The sequence below is a fragment of the Pyxicephalus adspersus genome, chromosome 12 (assembly GCF_032062135.1).
Source record: "Pyxicephalus adspersus chromosome 12, UCB_Pads_2.0, whole genome shotgun sequence".
NCBI classification, from domain to species: domain Eukaryota; kingdom Metazoa; phylum Chordata; class Amphibia; order Anura; family Pyxicephalidae; genus Pyxicephalus; species Pyxicephalus adspersus.
The window spans coordinates 28,371,384-28,387,778 of NC_092869.1; the positions used below are offsets into that span (position 1 = coordinate 28,371,384).

The window sequence follows — 16,395 nt, forward strand, 5'->3', positions numbered from 1 at the left end:
TAACCAAAACAAAGCTGGCAGTGGATGGGACAATCTGCGGCCATCACAGGCTTTGGAAACTGAATTCTCGTGCTTTTGAGGTCCTAATCCAAACCAAGTACACCTGCTGTCAAGGTTTTAGCTAGCAACTTGCTTGTCCATGAAGAATGATGGCTGTACAAACAAAATGTGGGGGGTAGCTATAAATCCAGGTGTCACATTAATACTTAGAGATTCTAAAATGTCCATTTTCCAGATTTTCTGGACATAAGGAACCAAAAGTAATTATTCTTTACACAAAATACATTGTAAAAACATACTGGCACATAGTTTTCCCCAAATATCTTATCTCATGCATATGTGTATAGTCTTTGTGTGAGGGCTATGTCCCAGCAATAAAGGGTAAACCATACCTGTGCAGAGAGCCAATGAGGGGGTGACAATTCTGCCATGCTATATGAATAAAAGCACCTAAAATCCTAAAGTAATATGTAGTATATGTACAGTCTGAGATTGGTCAATAGAAGAATGAGTGACAACAGATGACAGAGGTGAAAGTGCTTGATAGAGGAAAAGAAGAGAAAAAAAAGCAGAAGCAGACATATAAAATACATAAAAGCACGGATCGCATTTAAACAAATTATTACTACAGCTTGAAACATTCCCTGAAGATCTGTGTCCAATTCGCTGACTGTGCTTTAATGTCAGCAGTAAATAATGCCGATTTGCATTTACTACTAAGCAAGGAGCCAAAGAAATCTATGACTGCCTTGTAAAATGCACTTAACTCTTTCATACCTTGCCATCCCAGTTATTGGACAGAGGCCTCATACATGGGTTCTGGGCAGAGAAATGCCTTGGACAGGTGAGAATTTTTGTTATGGACACCCATAGAGAGTTCATGATGGGGACTTCTATTTATATCATTCAGATCTTTCCAGTAATATGTAACTACATTATAATGCAGGCCTAATGAGATAGTAGGAAGCAGCATTGAATCAAAAGCCATAGATAATCAGCAACCTAAGAGAACAAACAGTGAAATGGCTAAAATGTACATGAAATTTGGGGTTATTTTTGTTTTTAACATTCCTTAGGGGTAGAATGCGGTAATAATTTGCTGGTGAATGAAGTGATATTGCTGTACTGCTCACACTCTACAATTTAAAATGATTGATGGATATAGACATATTTGGCTGTACTATACATAGGTGACTAATGGGTCACCAACCGGTGGTCCGCAAGAAAACTTTGGTGGTCCGCGGCTCTGGCCGGTGCACCCCAGAGCGGGGTTTTGAAAAGAACCCCGCTTGGGGGGGTGCAATGGCCAGAGAGGCGGGCCATGTCCCCTGTACAGATTGCAGGCTCAGAGTGGGCAGATTGCGGCAGATCATGACGTCACTATGGGGGATGTTTCTCCCCTTTGTGTGGCACCCGGTCCGTGGAACCAAAAAGGCTGGCGACCACTGAACTATAATATTCCTGGATCTCCAGTTTACCAATACCCAGAGTAGGGACAATAATTGAAACTAAATTGCTAGGGATCTAATAAATTTTAATTAAAATATGTATTCATTGCAGTTCTTAAATAAAAATTCATAAAAGGATGTGACAGACAAATCTCTGAAAATGTGAATAAGGAGAATATCTGCCAACAATACAACAAGACTTACTTTAATGAGAGTCCCATCTTCACCTTGCGAGCCCTTATACAGCTTCTTCTGCTTCCCACTGCTGATGTTAAATATCCTGAAGAGTAACATATTAAGGGTCACATGGGGCTCATTTAACATTATTTGATTACAAGAAATAATAAAAAGCAGCTTAGGGATTGGGGAAAATATTAGGCAGATTAAAGAAGATCTTTGGTTAAGAGTTATTGATTACTAGAACTATAGGCATATTCAATAAAGAGAGCAGGGGGAATGAGCAGAGTGCAGTAATCCACAGAAGCCAATTATTTTTAATAGCAACATGCTGATACAATATACTGTCCATATTACTGCTGATCTTTCAGTCATTTTGCATATGAAATCCCAAAACCAAATGTGAAATTAGATCATACCTGATATTTCTGTCCTGGCAGCCAATGGCTGCGTACTTCAGACCGGGATCTACATCCATGTCATACAAGGTGGTTTTACGTACTATGTGATGTGTGCGGGTGAAATGGATGGTCCCTTCTCCCGTCTGAAAAATTAGAGTCACAATTACCAAATCATAAAAAAAAAACCCACAATGGATTCGGAAAAAGTACATGGAGTACAAATGAGCTACATATATATTTCATCACACATCCAAAAAACAACTGGGTTATTCCTCATTTTTGAATAGGTAAAGCCATGCAAATATTAACTTTAGAGCACAAGGACACAACATCCAGAACTGCTGATATATTGTGTAGATACAGTCTAATATTCTAGAACTATTTTAAACTGCATAAAATGTTTCTATCCTAATCTTTTTTCATAGAAACCATTTTTATTCACAGAAATCTTCTCTAAAGGACAGTGACATGTTTAGTGACAGGGTAATCCAAGTACCTAAATCTTTGTATTGGAAGGTCTACATTAAAGAACTGTAATATCAAGGTCACAGTTCCCAACCAAGGCTGGGTCAGTATGGGAAGACCTTTTACTTCAGATTGACTTTGATTCACTTTAAAGCTGATGGTTTATAGGATACAAGTACTTGCAAAGAGCTAATGAAAATAGACAATGTCCTGTGTGTACAAACAATTAACAACAAATGACTAAAATTCCAATTGCTTTTTCATGAGAACATTGATTGGAAGGTCACATCTGTATGCAATATTAATTGGATTGGGCCACTATGCCTAACAGACTTGTAATGCTATCAGGAAAATTTATTGACGCGTTATCAAGGCAATGCCAAAACAGATTAATAATTGACTGAGGATATGGCAACAGTTGTAATATGTTATAGAACCTCTCTACAGGATAACTGGTGAAAAATTAAAGGAATGCAAGATTACTTTTAGTGAAACCTGTATGCCAAAACAATCGGCTGACTACAGACAAATATTTGGGAAACTGGACTTTTCCTGGTGATTAAATGTGATGTATGCCTAATGGCCAATGGAATTTAGGGATAGGACCGAGCTGGAGTTTAATAGGAAATGTGAAGTATTGAAAACGCATTTAGTTTGCCAATACCTCTGCATCTACTGCTTGCTTTTAATAAGGAATCTTTACTAAAAGTAACCTCTGCATTTTTGTTGCATGCTCAGCTGACATACCGGTGTTTGCAACAGGTCCACTTTTTGGGGAACTACAGTATGGATGAGCGTACGCATCACCATAATATGCAAGCAACAGTTACTGCTAGGTTTACCCTGCTCTTGTAAATGCTTGATGGAGTTACATCATTCCAGGACTCTTCTGAGTGAATCAGGGGTGTGTACTGTATTGCACATATGCCATGGACAAATTACACAAAGATTGCTAGGAGAAAGGAGCAGGGGCTTTTTGGTAGATGAGACATGCAAAAAAGCTCAAACACCTTGCCAGTTTTTTTAATTTTAAAACAATTTGTTTTGGATTTAGGTATGTTTAAGTTACACAGTCAATTAAACAACGATAAATGGATATAAGAAAAGACTTTATGGGCTCTACTTGTCAAACATTCTCTCAAATACTCCCATGTCTCTCCATGTCCATGTGTTTTAACATCAGTATATTATTCCCACCAGGGAATGTTTGGGTGAAAGTCCAAACACCAAACCCGTTTTATAAATAGAGCCCTATGTGATGCCAATGTATTTTTTTTTTTCTCCAATGCTACAACCAGTAATAGTTATTGCATCCTAAAACAAAATATAGCACATACAAAGTAAGTAAATGTTTGTTCAATAAAACGTTAAAGAACAATTCAGAGTATAACAACTATTAACAGTCATGACTCAACACGGTGTCAAAAGGGTCCAGTAAAACAGTGGAATCTGGTTTATAGACCTTTTTACTGCATTTGTTCAAAGATGAGTTGTTTCCACTTAGTAATGCATGAGTGTGAAATACCTGAATTTACATACCTGTTCCCCAGTGCGGAAATAAATGCTTTTATCGGCCCCGCAGCTGATCATCCGCACTTTGCCATCACTGGCTAGAAAAGTAACATTTAAACTGGTTAGTTTTGGGTTGCATAATTAAACGTTGTAGTCTTTTGTTTTTATATTAAGTTTTTTTTTTTTTTTTTTTTTAAGGACCAGAATGCCAAATACCACAACTTTCACAATGCTAAGTAAATTGATCTGTAATTACTATCCATAGTAGTTTTTTTTTTTAAGGCCTATTTCCTGCTGTTCTTCAAGAACCTGCAAAGACCAAAATCTCTGTGCTGGACATTAGAGTCTAAATTGAAAACTCCCTGGCTACTAGACCTCCACTTGGGAAGTCACATGCTTTTGCATATATGAAGCAATGGGTATTGTTGAAAGCTTTGACAGAGGAAGGTGCAGAAAGGAAATAATGGCAAGGTATGTAACAGCTCTTTTTGCAAAAACACTTTTCCCTGAATGGAAGGTAAATAAAACATTTTTGAGTGAAATGTTTAAAGGGCAAATTAGGCTGAAATGCAAGGCCCACCTTTCTGAAGGTTACATACAGGTATGACAATACCTTGGAGGATTAGTGATGTGTTATAAAAAGAGTTCTTAAGTCACATGAACATGGGTAACCTTGGACCATAACAATGCCAACACAAGTGACAATGTCATGAGAGAAAAAAAGGGGTTGAGATTGCTGGGCTCTTTTTTCCCCCAAAACATTGGTTGCTTGGCTCAAGGACTATGGAGTCACAATAAATAATTCATACTATGCTGTAAATATATCAATAACATTTCTTGATTCATGTTCCAGGTCAATGACTGCATTACAGAGCATTACCACAAGGGCTAGCTTACTAGATTATTTAAAATCTGTACAGTAATGTACAGTAATGGCTGCTGCCATAATTATCGGATCTATAAACAAGTATGTGTTGAGCAAGTGCCCCTTAAAATTTACAGCTCTCTACATTAAGAGCAGCTCAGGGGTAACCTCAAAAATCTTAGAAAAACATAGAAGAAAAAACATGTACACCCTCCTCTCTGGTATTCCACTAACCTGACTCTCTCCTCTACAGTCTATTATGAATGCCTCAGCCAGACTCATCTATCCTTCCCACAGCTCCTCTTCTGCTTGATCTCATTGTAGTTCTCTTCATTGGCTTCCATTTCACCTTGGAATCAAATTCAAGCTCATGTGCTTTGCCATCAAATCCCTCCACAAATCTTGTCCCACTTACCTTTCTGACCTGATAGAAAAATACTCCCCTAGCCCTAGCTCTCTTTTCTCCTCCAATGACCTACTACTGACTTCCTCACTCATAACACCATCACACGTATGGCTCCAAGATCTTTCTAGTGCTGCCCCGACTCTCTGGCATGGTCTTTCGTGTCCTATTCGGCTTGCTCCTACTTTCCAAAACCCATCCTTTCAAACTTGCCTACCAATCTTCAGTCTCCTAAACCGTCACTACTTCCCACCACTCTATATCTTCCTGCCCCTTGTGTGATACTTCCCCCACCTCCTAGATTGTAAGCTCTTTAGGGCCAAGGTCCTCTCCTCCTCCTGTGTCACTGTATCTGTCTGTCCTTTGCAACCCCTATTTAGGTACAGCACAGCATATTATGATGGCACTATATAAACCTATATATAGCTGAAAAGAGTGTGCACATTTAATGAACATGTCATGTTCCAGATGGTAATGGACTTTGTAAGAAGCAACAGAAATTACCAGCAAATTTAACAGCAGTGATCGATGAAGAATGGTCATCCAAAGTTTGCTGGAGGCTGTAATCCTTAGAAGCATCTAAAACGTGGATAAGTCTATCTCGGCTGGCGGAAGCCAGTAGGTTTAATCCTGATAATAGGAAGGAGAAAAGGATTAAAAGAGGACACATGTGTTTAATGTCAGATGTCATTAATGGATTAAAACTGCACAAATGCTCACTTTCTCAAAAAACACTTTCTAAAATTTTTAAGCAGAATTACAGTTTCTAGAATGCCAGGGAAAATATACACATACATGACTATATACCTTTAAAGCTGTTAGGCGTAGATAAAGGTTTGGAAGATCATGCAACTACATGCGGATGCATCTAATCACCTGACTGCCTGTCATGGGTTCCTCAGCAGTTTAACCAGGCTGGATAAATAATTCATACCTTTTGTTTAGAGTATTTGTTAGCATTGAAACAATGTAGACTTTTTAATGGTACTTAAATTTTAATGGTAGTTCCACAAAACACACTGCTGTATGTAAACAATTTAAACCTACCCCTCTACATTTAGCTTTCAGTACCTTGACCTCAGTGCTTAGGGTAACCAAGCTTGTGAAAAGGTTTTTTTTTGCATTTCATCATATTTAAAATAGAATGATAGCTGTAACCCCAGGAACTATACACCAAACTTTCAAAGTTCAAACATGACCCATTTAAATAGGAATGCAACATTCAGCAATTCTGATTTTTTTTCCTATTCTTCATTTTCCTGAGGTAAGTCAATAAACTCTTGTTGAAGAGAAGCCTAAAAGGCTGATGAGTCTGGCATGCTAACATACAGTCTACATGATAGTAACTTCCACATTTATGAATATTTAGGGACAGTTACAGTATATTATCTGCTTATATGAGTCAACCACAGTAGGACATCTAATCAACTAAAGAAAGAAATGTTACACAGTCACTATCACCTTTATCAGCATTCCATATTGGTGGGCTAAATGCTGGAGCCTCACCACAAGGGGAAAAAGTAAAAAATAAATGGCTTTAGACCAATATTATGTTAAGGATGCACCTAAGGTTAAGGTCTCTGTAAAGAGCTCTGTAATATATCATTGCTCTGCAAGATCATTGAAATAATACGGCCCTAGTATGAAATAATATTCACCCCAATATAGACATTACCAAAAAATTAGAATGAAAATACAGAGGATTCTCACCCGTCTCTGGCTTAGAGTACTCCAAACACAGGATCTCAGAGTCATGAGCTTCCACTTTCAACAGCTCCGATAGGGTTTGTAGTTCATGTACCCTACAAAATGAATGTAAATATCAACTCTGCAATCTAAATCTCTGGACTACAACAACATAAATAAATTGTAATGCCATTACCTAAGAGTACCCGTCCTGTCCCCCGATGCCAAGTGCTGCCCATTGGGACTCACACAAACAGAACGAATGCCAACTTTGTTGTCTAGTATTTGAGGGTCCACTTTATCTGCCAGGCCAGCACCGTTACAGTCGTTATCCACTAAGGCCTGTGTGTTATTGTCTATCAGGAGGATTTTCATTAGATCCTGAAATCGCAGCATGCAAAAACGTTTACTTGCCAAAGTTTAGCAAATGTGAAAAAGCAAACAATGGTGGTGGTGTTTTCTTCCTTTTACAATATCCCCTTAGGGACAACTATCTAATCAAAAAACGTCACAGCCCTCAGATACAGGTGACCTATTTTTATGATCATGCCTGCTTTGGGCTTAGCAGAATTAACACAATTTTTAGATATATGGATTTAACCATACATGCCAGTGCTAGCAGTCATTTAATTAAGAAAGAACACAGCTAGGTACTCTTAGTAGCACTGTAAAAAAAAAAAAAAAAATACTGAGTACTGAAAGAGACACACCATAAAAGATGACAGCTGACAGCTTGAACAAATTTTTTAGGGCTTACAGAAGGCTCTAAAGACTATTCTGGTCTAAAAAGAATTTTTTGTTTTAAAAATGAAAGCTTACTTGAGTTATTAAATACAACAAATTGATCCCTTGTCATATTCTTTGCAACCAAACGAGCCAATGACATTTAAGTGAACATCTAAGCCAGAGGTAGGCAAACTCTGGCCTTTAGGCCGGATAAAGCCTAGCCAGTAATCCAGTCTGGCCTAACGCACCCTAGTTATTTATTGTTGGATCTGGCCTAATTGAATTGACGTGTTATCGTGAGTTCCTGTGATATCATCGTAGGTGAGCGGAAGACTGAGGCTGATCGCTTGCAGTCACAGTTGGAAAAACCTTTCCTTGGACACCTTGTTTCTTCTGGCCTAGTGTGCCGTCTCTAACTCCTGAAATGACCTAGTAGTCCAAAAAGTTTGCCGAACCCTGATCTAAGCGCTTAATAATGTCAAAAAGGGGTGCTTGACAAGCGTATTTCCCTGCACCTGTCAGGAACCCTCCAATATTGCTTACATAGCAGTGAAAGTTATGTTCATCTGTCTGGGGGAATAGGGTGATCAACTAGTGAGTGAAGAACATTTGAAACCTTTTTCTCTTGAAATATGCCAGTCATGGGAGTTGGATGGAGGGCCTTCCTTGCACCCTCTTATACCATACCATGATATAATGCTCATATAACATGAACGTGCACATTTATGCACCAGCCCAGTATGGCAGACTGTTGGGCCTACACCCAGACACAGACAAAAAGGTAAGGAAAGTAAAGCCTTAGGTCCTGTGGCTTTTAAGGCTTCCTCTTTCATGGGTCTTACCAGTCATTAACATTATGTAGTTATTGCCCACGTGCTGGCTTCTGTGTTTGCCTCAGTCCATGATTAGCCTATGGTGCATTTTAACAGTAGAAGCCACTTAGGCTGGATAACAAAGTCCAGGAATCAGAGGAACTGCATTCAAGGTTATTGTTAACATGAAAACCTGCAAGATTTTTGTAACAATAACACATCCCCACATTGTAAACATACACACTTTTGTACCCATGCTTTTTTTGCTCTATTAGGAGCCCTGTTTGGCAGAAATCTCATACCTCAATGCTCCAGACACATGAAGAATGATATAAGGCCGAGTAGACTTTCCCCACTTTCTTCAGGTCTTTAATATCCCATACATACAGACTGTGGTCATTGTATACACAAGACAGCCACTGGTTAGTGGGGTCAAAAGTCATCCCTACAGTGTCCGGGTACTTGGCATCTGCAGGACTGGAGAAGAGGCGGCTGGAAGGTAGAAACCAAATAGAAAAACATTAGCCTTTTATTATATAATTGCACGATTCTAGTTAGAAGCAGTTCATTTTATCTGGTCCAATTACTGTTAACAGCTTTCAGGCACTTTACAAATGAGGGGAAATCTTTTAAGCTAATGAAGGCACATATGCCGAGCTAAAAACCCATTAACCTTCTGTCTACTCCCAATCATAAGCAAGAAGAGATCTAAAACGGCAGAATACTTACAGATTATAGATGTTAGTCTGAAAATACATTCCACATCACAGAACATAAACTGTAACTTAAGTTTTATTAAGATTCGGAATGAAACGGGGAAAGGTTAGAAATATTTTTATAGCCGGCTGCAACCCCACTCAAAAGGTTTCCTCTCTTCGCTTTACAGTGACAGCATTATCCGCCAGTGCTGAAATCTTTTTCAATAACATTATGTTAGCAAGCTTACCAGACCTTAGATGTGTTGGTTAAATTAGTTCTTGATTACTAGCCTTACCAAATAAACACAATGTTAAAAAGATAAAAGAAATATACAGGGATGAATAATATATTCATCCAAGATACCAAGTAGAAAAAGGAAATGTGCAAACCACAGTTTGTACTAAACGTTCTAAACGTTTTGAGGGGCAAAAATAGACAAATTCAAGACTTTTAATTGCTTTTAACTCACTCTCCTGATTTAAAATTTAAGTATAAAAAAATACTAGTATACTAGTATACTACAACTAGTATAGTAAAATACTGTTCTGTGGAACTCATAGACTTAGTATACTAAGTAGGAAAGACATCTTCCTCAAAGAAAGCTATATGCTACTGAAAGAAAAAAAAAAAAAAGGACAGCAGAAATATAGGAGTCAAATGAAAAATTAAACACCGCAGGACTGGTGAAGGAAACACAGGATCTATTGAAAGCCAAACCACACAGCTGTGGGCTGGGGGTCAGGGGAGAAGGAGGCCACAGGCAGAGACACGGATCAGAAGAATGCCTGCTCTTAGGAAAACTGCAGTAGGAATGACTGGCCTAAATTCCATTCCCTCCGCTTGGGTTTTGGGGGCAGCAGATGCATTTATACCCTATGAAAATTAATTGTGGATACAAAAACTGAGTGTAGTACTAGTGAATATCACGACAAAGCCCTGGGAAACTGTAACTTAACAGTGTATATATTATGCATGTCCCAGGCACCAATACACAGCAGTCAGTCATCCTTAGGAGTGAACCAATATTCATGGATAGCCCATATACCAATCTATATAGCCCTTACGACCTTTGTGCTCAGATTATTTTCTGGTCTATAAAAAAAGTTTCATCACTTTCCCTCCAAGCATATCCGCCCAACAACTAAAGAACTAAGTAATCACATAAGGTTTTGGCTCCATTTGCACAACCCCCTTTACCAGTGTATTCCTTGTTCTCATTTCATAAGAAATCACAGATTACCAACACCAATATATATCCCTCATAATTAAGGAATTCCTGCTAAAATTGGAAAACGGGGCTTTTTTCCCTGTGTCTGAAACATGTGACATCATTACCTATTGTGTGTATTTGATATTTAAAACCAGTAAGAAATTCTAATTCTTCTGTTTTGCTGACTTCAAACCCATTTTGCATTGAGAAGGGTCAAAAGTTTTTTAGAACAGGGAACACCATAAAAAATAGATACATTGAATTAAAATGGATTGTGCAAAAAGCAGAGACTCCCAAGAGGCAATAAATAGGTTACATCATCAACAAAGATCTACAGTTTTGGTAGATGCTGGAGACCTAAAGCACCTGACAGCTGAAATTTTCTGTGGCCATTATCAGGAGGCTGCAACTCCCCAGTGTAGAGTATTTATTCAATATAATGAAATCTTTAACTTAAGAAGCTGGGGAAAAAGTAGCCAGGACATTCATAATGTCAAGGAAAGGAAAAGTCAGGAATTACTAGAGGAAAATTCAACTCTTGGAATATCATCATAAACATAGTAGAAGCCAGCAGGTGATTCACTCCTATTCCTTGTGTACAGATTGACTTTTGCATACTTGATCAACTAATACCAGCATAAAACAAAATGTCTAGAGAAGAGACTATTAATGCTTAACAGAAAATACAGTTTACACAGGTTTATTTCTTTTTAAATTAGAGCTCACCTAGCTTCAGTAACAGTAGCAATGTCTACGCCCAGGCAGTGTGGCTTTGGCATGGTGCTGAGAAAGTGCAAGTTGCTTGGGTTGAAGATGCGTACCGTCCCATCTGCACAGCCACAGAAAATAAAGTCCTGGCTCACCAGTATGCAGCTGGCCATAGTGGTCTGTTTAGAAAAAGGATGAAGACATTAGGATATATTATTAAGTCATGGAACAGGGATTGAAAGCATTCATGTGCTAAAAACAAACATTCTGTCATTTAGCCCAGGAACTCACAATATATACTGTACGGGGGGTGCCAAGAAGTTCCTGGCTTTGCCCCCTTCCAGGTGAAATAGAAAAATGAGTGTGGGGGCATATGACAGCCTAATATCTCATTGTGTTAACTGTGCAAGTATCAGGTCTTTGCCATTCTTGAAATGTTTTTTTTCTTTCAGTGAGAAGCTGGGATGGCAGAGGCACAAGCAAGTTTAACGTAGTCGGAGTTACAGGCCGTCGTGAAGTTTGTTTCTCCAGGGAAAGGCAGCAGAGGACATTCACACTGAGATGTTACAAACACTGGGAGAGAAGTGTCCTTCCTACAGCACTGTCAAAACCTGGATATCTCGTTTCAAGACTGAGCATTTCACCGTTGAAGATGAGCCCTGCAGTGGGAGCTTCCCAACCTCAACTGACCCGGCAACCTGCGATGCTGTCCATTAGCTGAATATTGAGGACCTGCGAATATCCGCAAAAAAGATAGCCCAGATACTTGACATCTCACGGGAGCGTGTTGGGTTTCTTATCAACACTATCCTAGACATGCGCAAGCTTTTAGCGAAGTGGGTGCCGAAATGTTTGAACAGTGATCAGAAGAGTTGAAGCATCCAAAGCCGTTTTGGCCCATTTTGAAGCTGCACAGGACTTTTTGGCGGTCCAACCAAAGGACTTTTATTTGAACGGTCTAGAAAAGCTGCAACCACGCTGTACCAAGTGCATCAGTCTTAGGGGTAATATGTTGAATAAATGTGTTATTTCATAACTCTGGCTCTCTTCTTTCTGGGCAAAGCCAGAAACTTGTCAGTACCCCCTCGTATGTTCACAATTTTAGGCATTACAATTTATATTTTGAATTAAAAAAAAAGCACAGTAAAAATGAGTTATATCTGTTTAGAACTTTAAGTTTTATATATTCAACACGACAGGTTTGTTTTAAAGAAAGACATTGGAACAGATGTAATGGAGCCTTCGACTTAATTTTGAAGGTGTACTGACCAGAACTGTAATTTTTTCCCTTTATCATTAGAAAGTAATTCAGCTTAAAACAAGCATGTACATATAATATAATAAACATAAGGGAAAAATTAAACCAATTTAACAATTCCACGTCTAAACCAATCCTGATCAGTGCTCCTCCACACCACAGACTCACAAGAGAAGAATTCGTATTTTCTATACTACTAATGAAGACATCAGTGCCACAAATAGTAAAACAGGACACCATTTACTGTTCCAGCCATACAAATCTGATGAGTTTCTCCAAAACAAATGGAGCATACTCCTTACACTCACCCTGAGCTCTACCCATTTGTCCAGCAATCGACGATCATTAAATTCACATAGTAGGCCGGAGGATGTAATACAAAAGGTACTGCTTGCTTTCTTGCCTTTCCCACAAGCAACATCAGTGAAGAAATTGTTCCTGAGTTCACCCAACAAGCCAGAGCGCCCCAGTAGTGGAATGGTAGAGTTCACCTGAAAGGAAAAATAATACTAAGGAACCTCAAATGCATACCTAAAAGTTACTGGCTATAAACTTACACCCAAGACAAAACACTTTTTAAATTACTAAAAAAATATTTTTATATAAAAATTCCAATTCTTTACATGTTTACCCAGTAATAAGCTTGTCCCCCCCCCCACTCCCCCACTCACTGCAGACTCCAGGCAACTCCAATTGATCATTTAATGTAATGGGTATCCATACTCACCAACAGGTGGCTATGAAACCTGAAAGGTAAAACCTCAAGCTACAGATCTACTGATCTTTATAAAATGCATTTGTTTTATTTATGCTCAAATTGTAATAATCATGGATAATTCTCACACTGTATAATAAAAATCTAGCCTAGTTCATTCAAATCAGTAATTTTGGGTAAGAGGCAGACAGTAGAGTCCAATGTGGGTCTAGAATTCAGAAGGTGACTACACAACTATGCTTAGCTCGGTTAAATCTCAAATATTTTCAGCATCACATATATATGTAAAAGCAAAAAACAGACTATTAAACTTTGTGACACACAATGATTATAGATGTGACAAACAAAACAATGAATTTACAGGACATTCTGCTCTAAATCACAAAGTGAACACTTTTATTAGCCAATTAATTTAGTTAGGAATTGGCTGCACAACCACTTACATATTTACAATGACAGCATGTAGAACAAAGGAATCATTGCACTTCAGTGTTCAAGCCAGAAATTTTTTTCAAGCTGGGTGGTAAGAAATTGTAGGTGGATGGCAGCCCCCGTATTGTGACCCAACTCTTCAGTAACCACCCAAAAAAAGCCAGGTGGTCATTGAAAAAAAGTGTTGGGTGGTGCACCAAGCTAAAAGGGGCTGGGGGGAAACACTGCACTTATTTAAATTTACCATTTCCCACCATCAACAGACACAAATGTTCCTAAAATGTTATCAAGCCCTATTTGAAAAAATAATTTCATCAGGGCTTTGTGTGTAGCCAGAAGTAATCACACTCTTATAGTTTCCTATACCAGCTGGCAGGATTTAGCTGGCAAGAGAAGAGAATGAAATCACACTGCTCTTGTGCCAGCTTAGAACGTTGAGAAATAAACACAAAGCAGGCGGCAATAAAAAGAAGTGTCTGTAGTCTAAGCTTCTACATTCTGTGTTATTAAAGAACAAACAGACATTAGTATTTGTAAATGGAAGCATCCAGGACAACGACACTGCCATTATAGCTTTTGGGGTTCATTGCAGTTTAGTAATTGGCATTTCCCAGACATGAGATGGAGGGGTCACCAAGATCTGTCACTAAAGCTCTCCATATTTTTTGCTCCAACTGCCTAATAAATTAATAAAGATACATTTTGTGCCAGTTCTGCTGATTTCACCAAGACTTCTATAGTTACGCATCAAATCCAGACATCATACTCACTGGCTTACCTTTGATGACTTTGCCTCATCTAGGTACCAAAATTTGACATGTCTGTTCCCAGCGGTGACAAAGTAACTGCTATCTTCAGAAAAGGACACTGCTGTTACCTTACTAGAGACCTTGTTTGCTGCCACCACCACATTTTTCTGGAAAGAAAAAGACATTGGATTAGGAAAATTGTATTATATCAGCAAACCTGCTTTTTTAAAATAGTGAAAAACCACTAAAATACACCTGTACTACCAAACCATGGGCATTAATATGTTGTTCACCCACACCAAACTCTTCAAACCATGCATTTATAATAATGGTTTTGTGCAGTTATGCTGCAAAAGAAATGGACCTACCCCAAACTGCTAATACAAAACTAAAATGGCCCATTTCCCAAAAATCATTTTGTATGCTGTCAAACTAAATTTGATTTTCCATCAGACAAAATCCAGAGAGATGTGCATTTTTGGCCATACGCCTTTAGGCATGTGTGATAGTCAGGTGTATATAGTGTATATGTTTGAAGACATCCTGAAAACAGATCTTGCATTTGTGACTTTCCAAAACCGGTAAATGTGTGTAAAATTGGGGGTTCTAATTTTTTAGTATAAAAGTATATTTTAACAACAAAATTCATAAACTAAACAGTTGCCATGATCAACAGGCTGAAAACATAGTAAACTGACAAATAGCTTTTTTTTAATAAGATACAGCTCCTGTAGATGTTGGCTCTCATTTGATAGTTCCATGTATTAATCTGTAGAAGACATGTAAGGTCTTGTCGTATTGATTAGTATTTAACTCCAGTAATCTGGTTAAATAGATTCATAGCTCTTCCCAGAGGATCAGAGATGTTTATAAATCAGCCTTTACCCTGACATGGCCGGAACATCTTACAGGCTTTTGTACTGATTGTCATTCGTACCAGGGTGCCCTATGCAGAGCTAGCTTTTAGGCATCCTAACATATCTCCATCAGGGCACTTGTATAAGTAATATATATATATATATTATTTGCAGGTGTACTGCTGTGATAATATGCCAGAATTATTTGTCTGACTTGTACCAAGTAATGTACCAAGACCGAATAACACATTGTGTCTCCTTGGCCTATAAGGCCCCCTTTGGAATGCCAGAGTCAATGTGCACTCCCTTGCAAGCAATGCAATATTTGAAGTCAAAGTTTACCAGCTAACCTCTCTTTACTGTAACATTTACAAGGCAAAGAGAGCAATCAAACAAAACATTATCAGTGCATGCAAATTTATACTCTCAGGTTACTCAAACATTTCTTGTGTCTCAGCAGAGGTAATCATTACCTCTGTACATCAGCATCTTTTTGACCCGCTTATCTCAAATTCTTGAAGCTCTCCACCAATAATTACTGAACACAGTTTTTAAATTTGTGGTCACAGTAGAATGCCTGGGCCGGGAACAATTATTTTATTGCTATGTTGATTGGACAGTGTGGGATTTCTTTTTTATCAGGACTATAAATATGATTTTGGAAACCAAGCAGTGATAAGGTTCACTGTAATATACTAAGTGTATAAGGCAGTGCATATGGTATACAATCTTATGACTGATTGCACAAACCAAAAATATGCATAGACCTTTCCGATTTCATTTTTAAGGAATAGCTAGTTTAGGTTTGTTCTTATATTGTAACGTTTTGGAAACCCAAAAGATATTGTTTATTCAGATTTTATAGTACACTATAAAATCAATTTGTACTTTAAGGGCAGCTGCAAAAGAACAAGTAAATTTACACTGTCACATATAATATGCGACATGCACAGTCTTCCTATGCCGCCTCTTCTTTCAGGTGGATAGTTTTTGATTGCGCATTGCTGACTTGATGACATTAGCGCCACTTTTTGCACCATTACACAGCAAAATTAGGACGCTATAGCAAAGCACCCTCAGGAGGAGGCTCTTGATGCTCTTCTGGTATGTGCTTAGTATTCTATAGTATTATATATCTGCTGGGATATATATTTATTTATATCCCAGCAGGCAGGAATATTGTGGATAAACAATTTAGCTTTGAGCCCAGCTTTAAGCAAGTTGCTTAAGGTCAAGGTATATGTTGTTATAACTAAAGAGAATTTCTAGACT

The 16,395-nt window shown here is 38.3% G+C and overlaps 1 protein-coding gene across 1 annotated transcript in view; it reads right to left on the minus strand.

Moving 5' to 3' along the window:
• The window catches only part of MAPKBP1 (mitogen-activated protein kinase binding protein 1), an 80,107-nt gene that overhangs the window by 15,089 nt on the left and 48,623 nt on the right, over positions 1-16,395 (minus strand). Inside the window, exons 6-15 of the mRNA XM_072427647.1 lie at positions 14,296-14,433; positions 12,679-12,861; positions 11,131-11,291; positions 8,798-8,987; positions 7,154-7,338; positions 6,982-7,073; positions 5,776-5,901; positions 4,031-4,101; positions 2,045-2,169; positions 1,653-1,728 (exon numbers count right to left, since the gene is read on the minus strand). Of these exons, the coding sequence (XP_072283748.1) occupies positions 1,653-1,728; positions 2,045-2,169; positions 4,031-4,101; positions 5,776-5,901; positions 6,982-7,073; positions 7,154-7,338; positions 8,798-8,987; positions 11,131-11,291; positions 12,679-12,861; positions 14,296-14,433 (1,347 nt within the window). The remainder of the gene's footprint in view (positions 1-1,652; positions 1,729-2,044; positions 2,170-4,030; positions 4,102-5,775; positions 5,902-6,981; positions 7,074-7,153; positions 7,339-8,797; positions 8,988-11,130; positions 11,292-12,678; positions 12,862-14,295; positions 14,434-16,395) is intronic.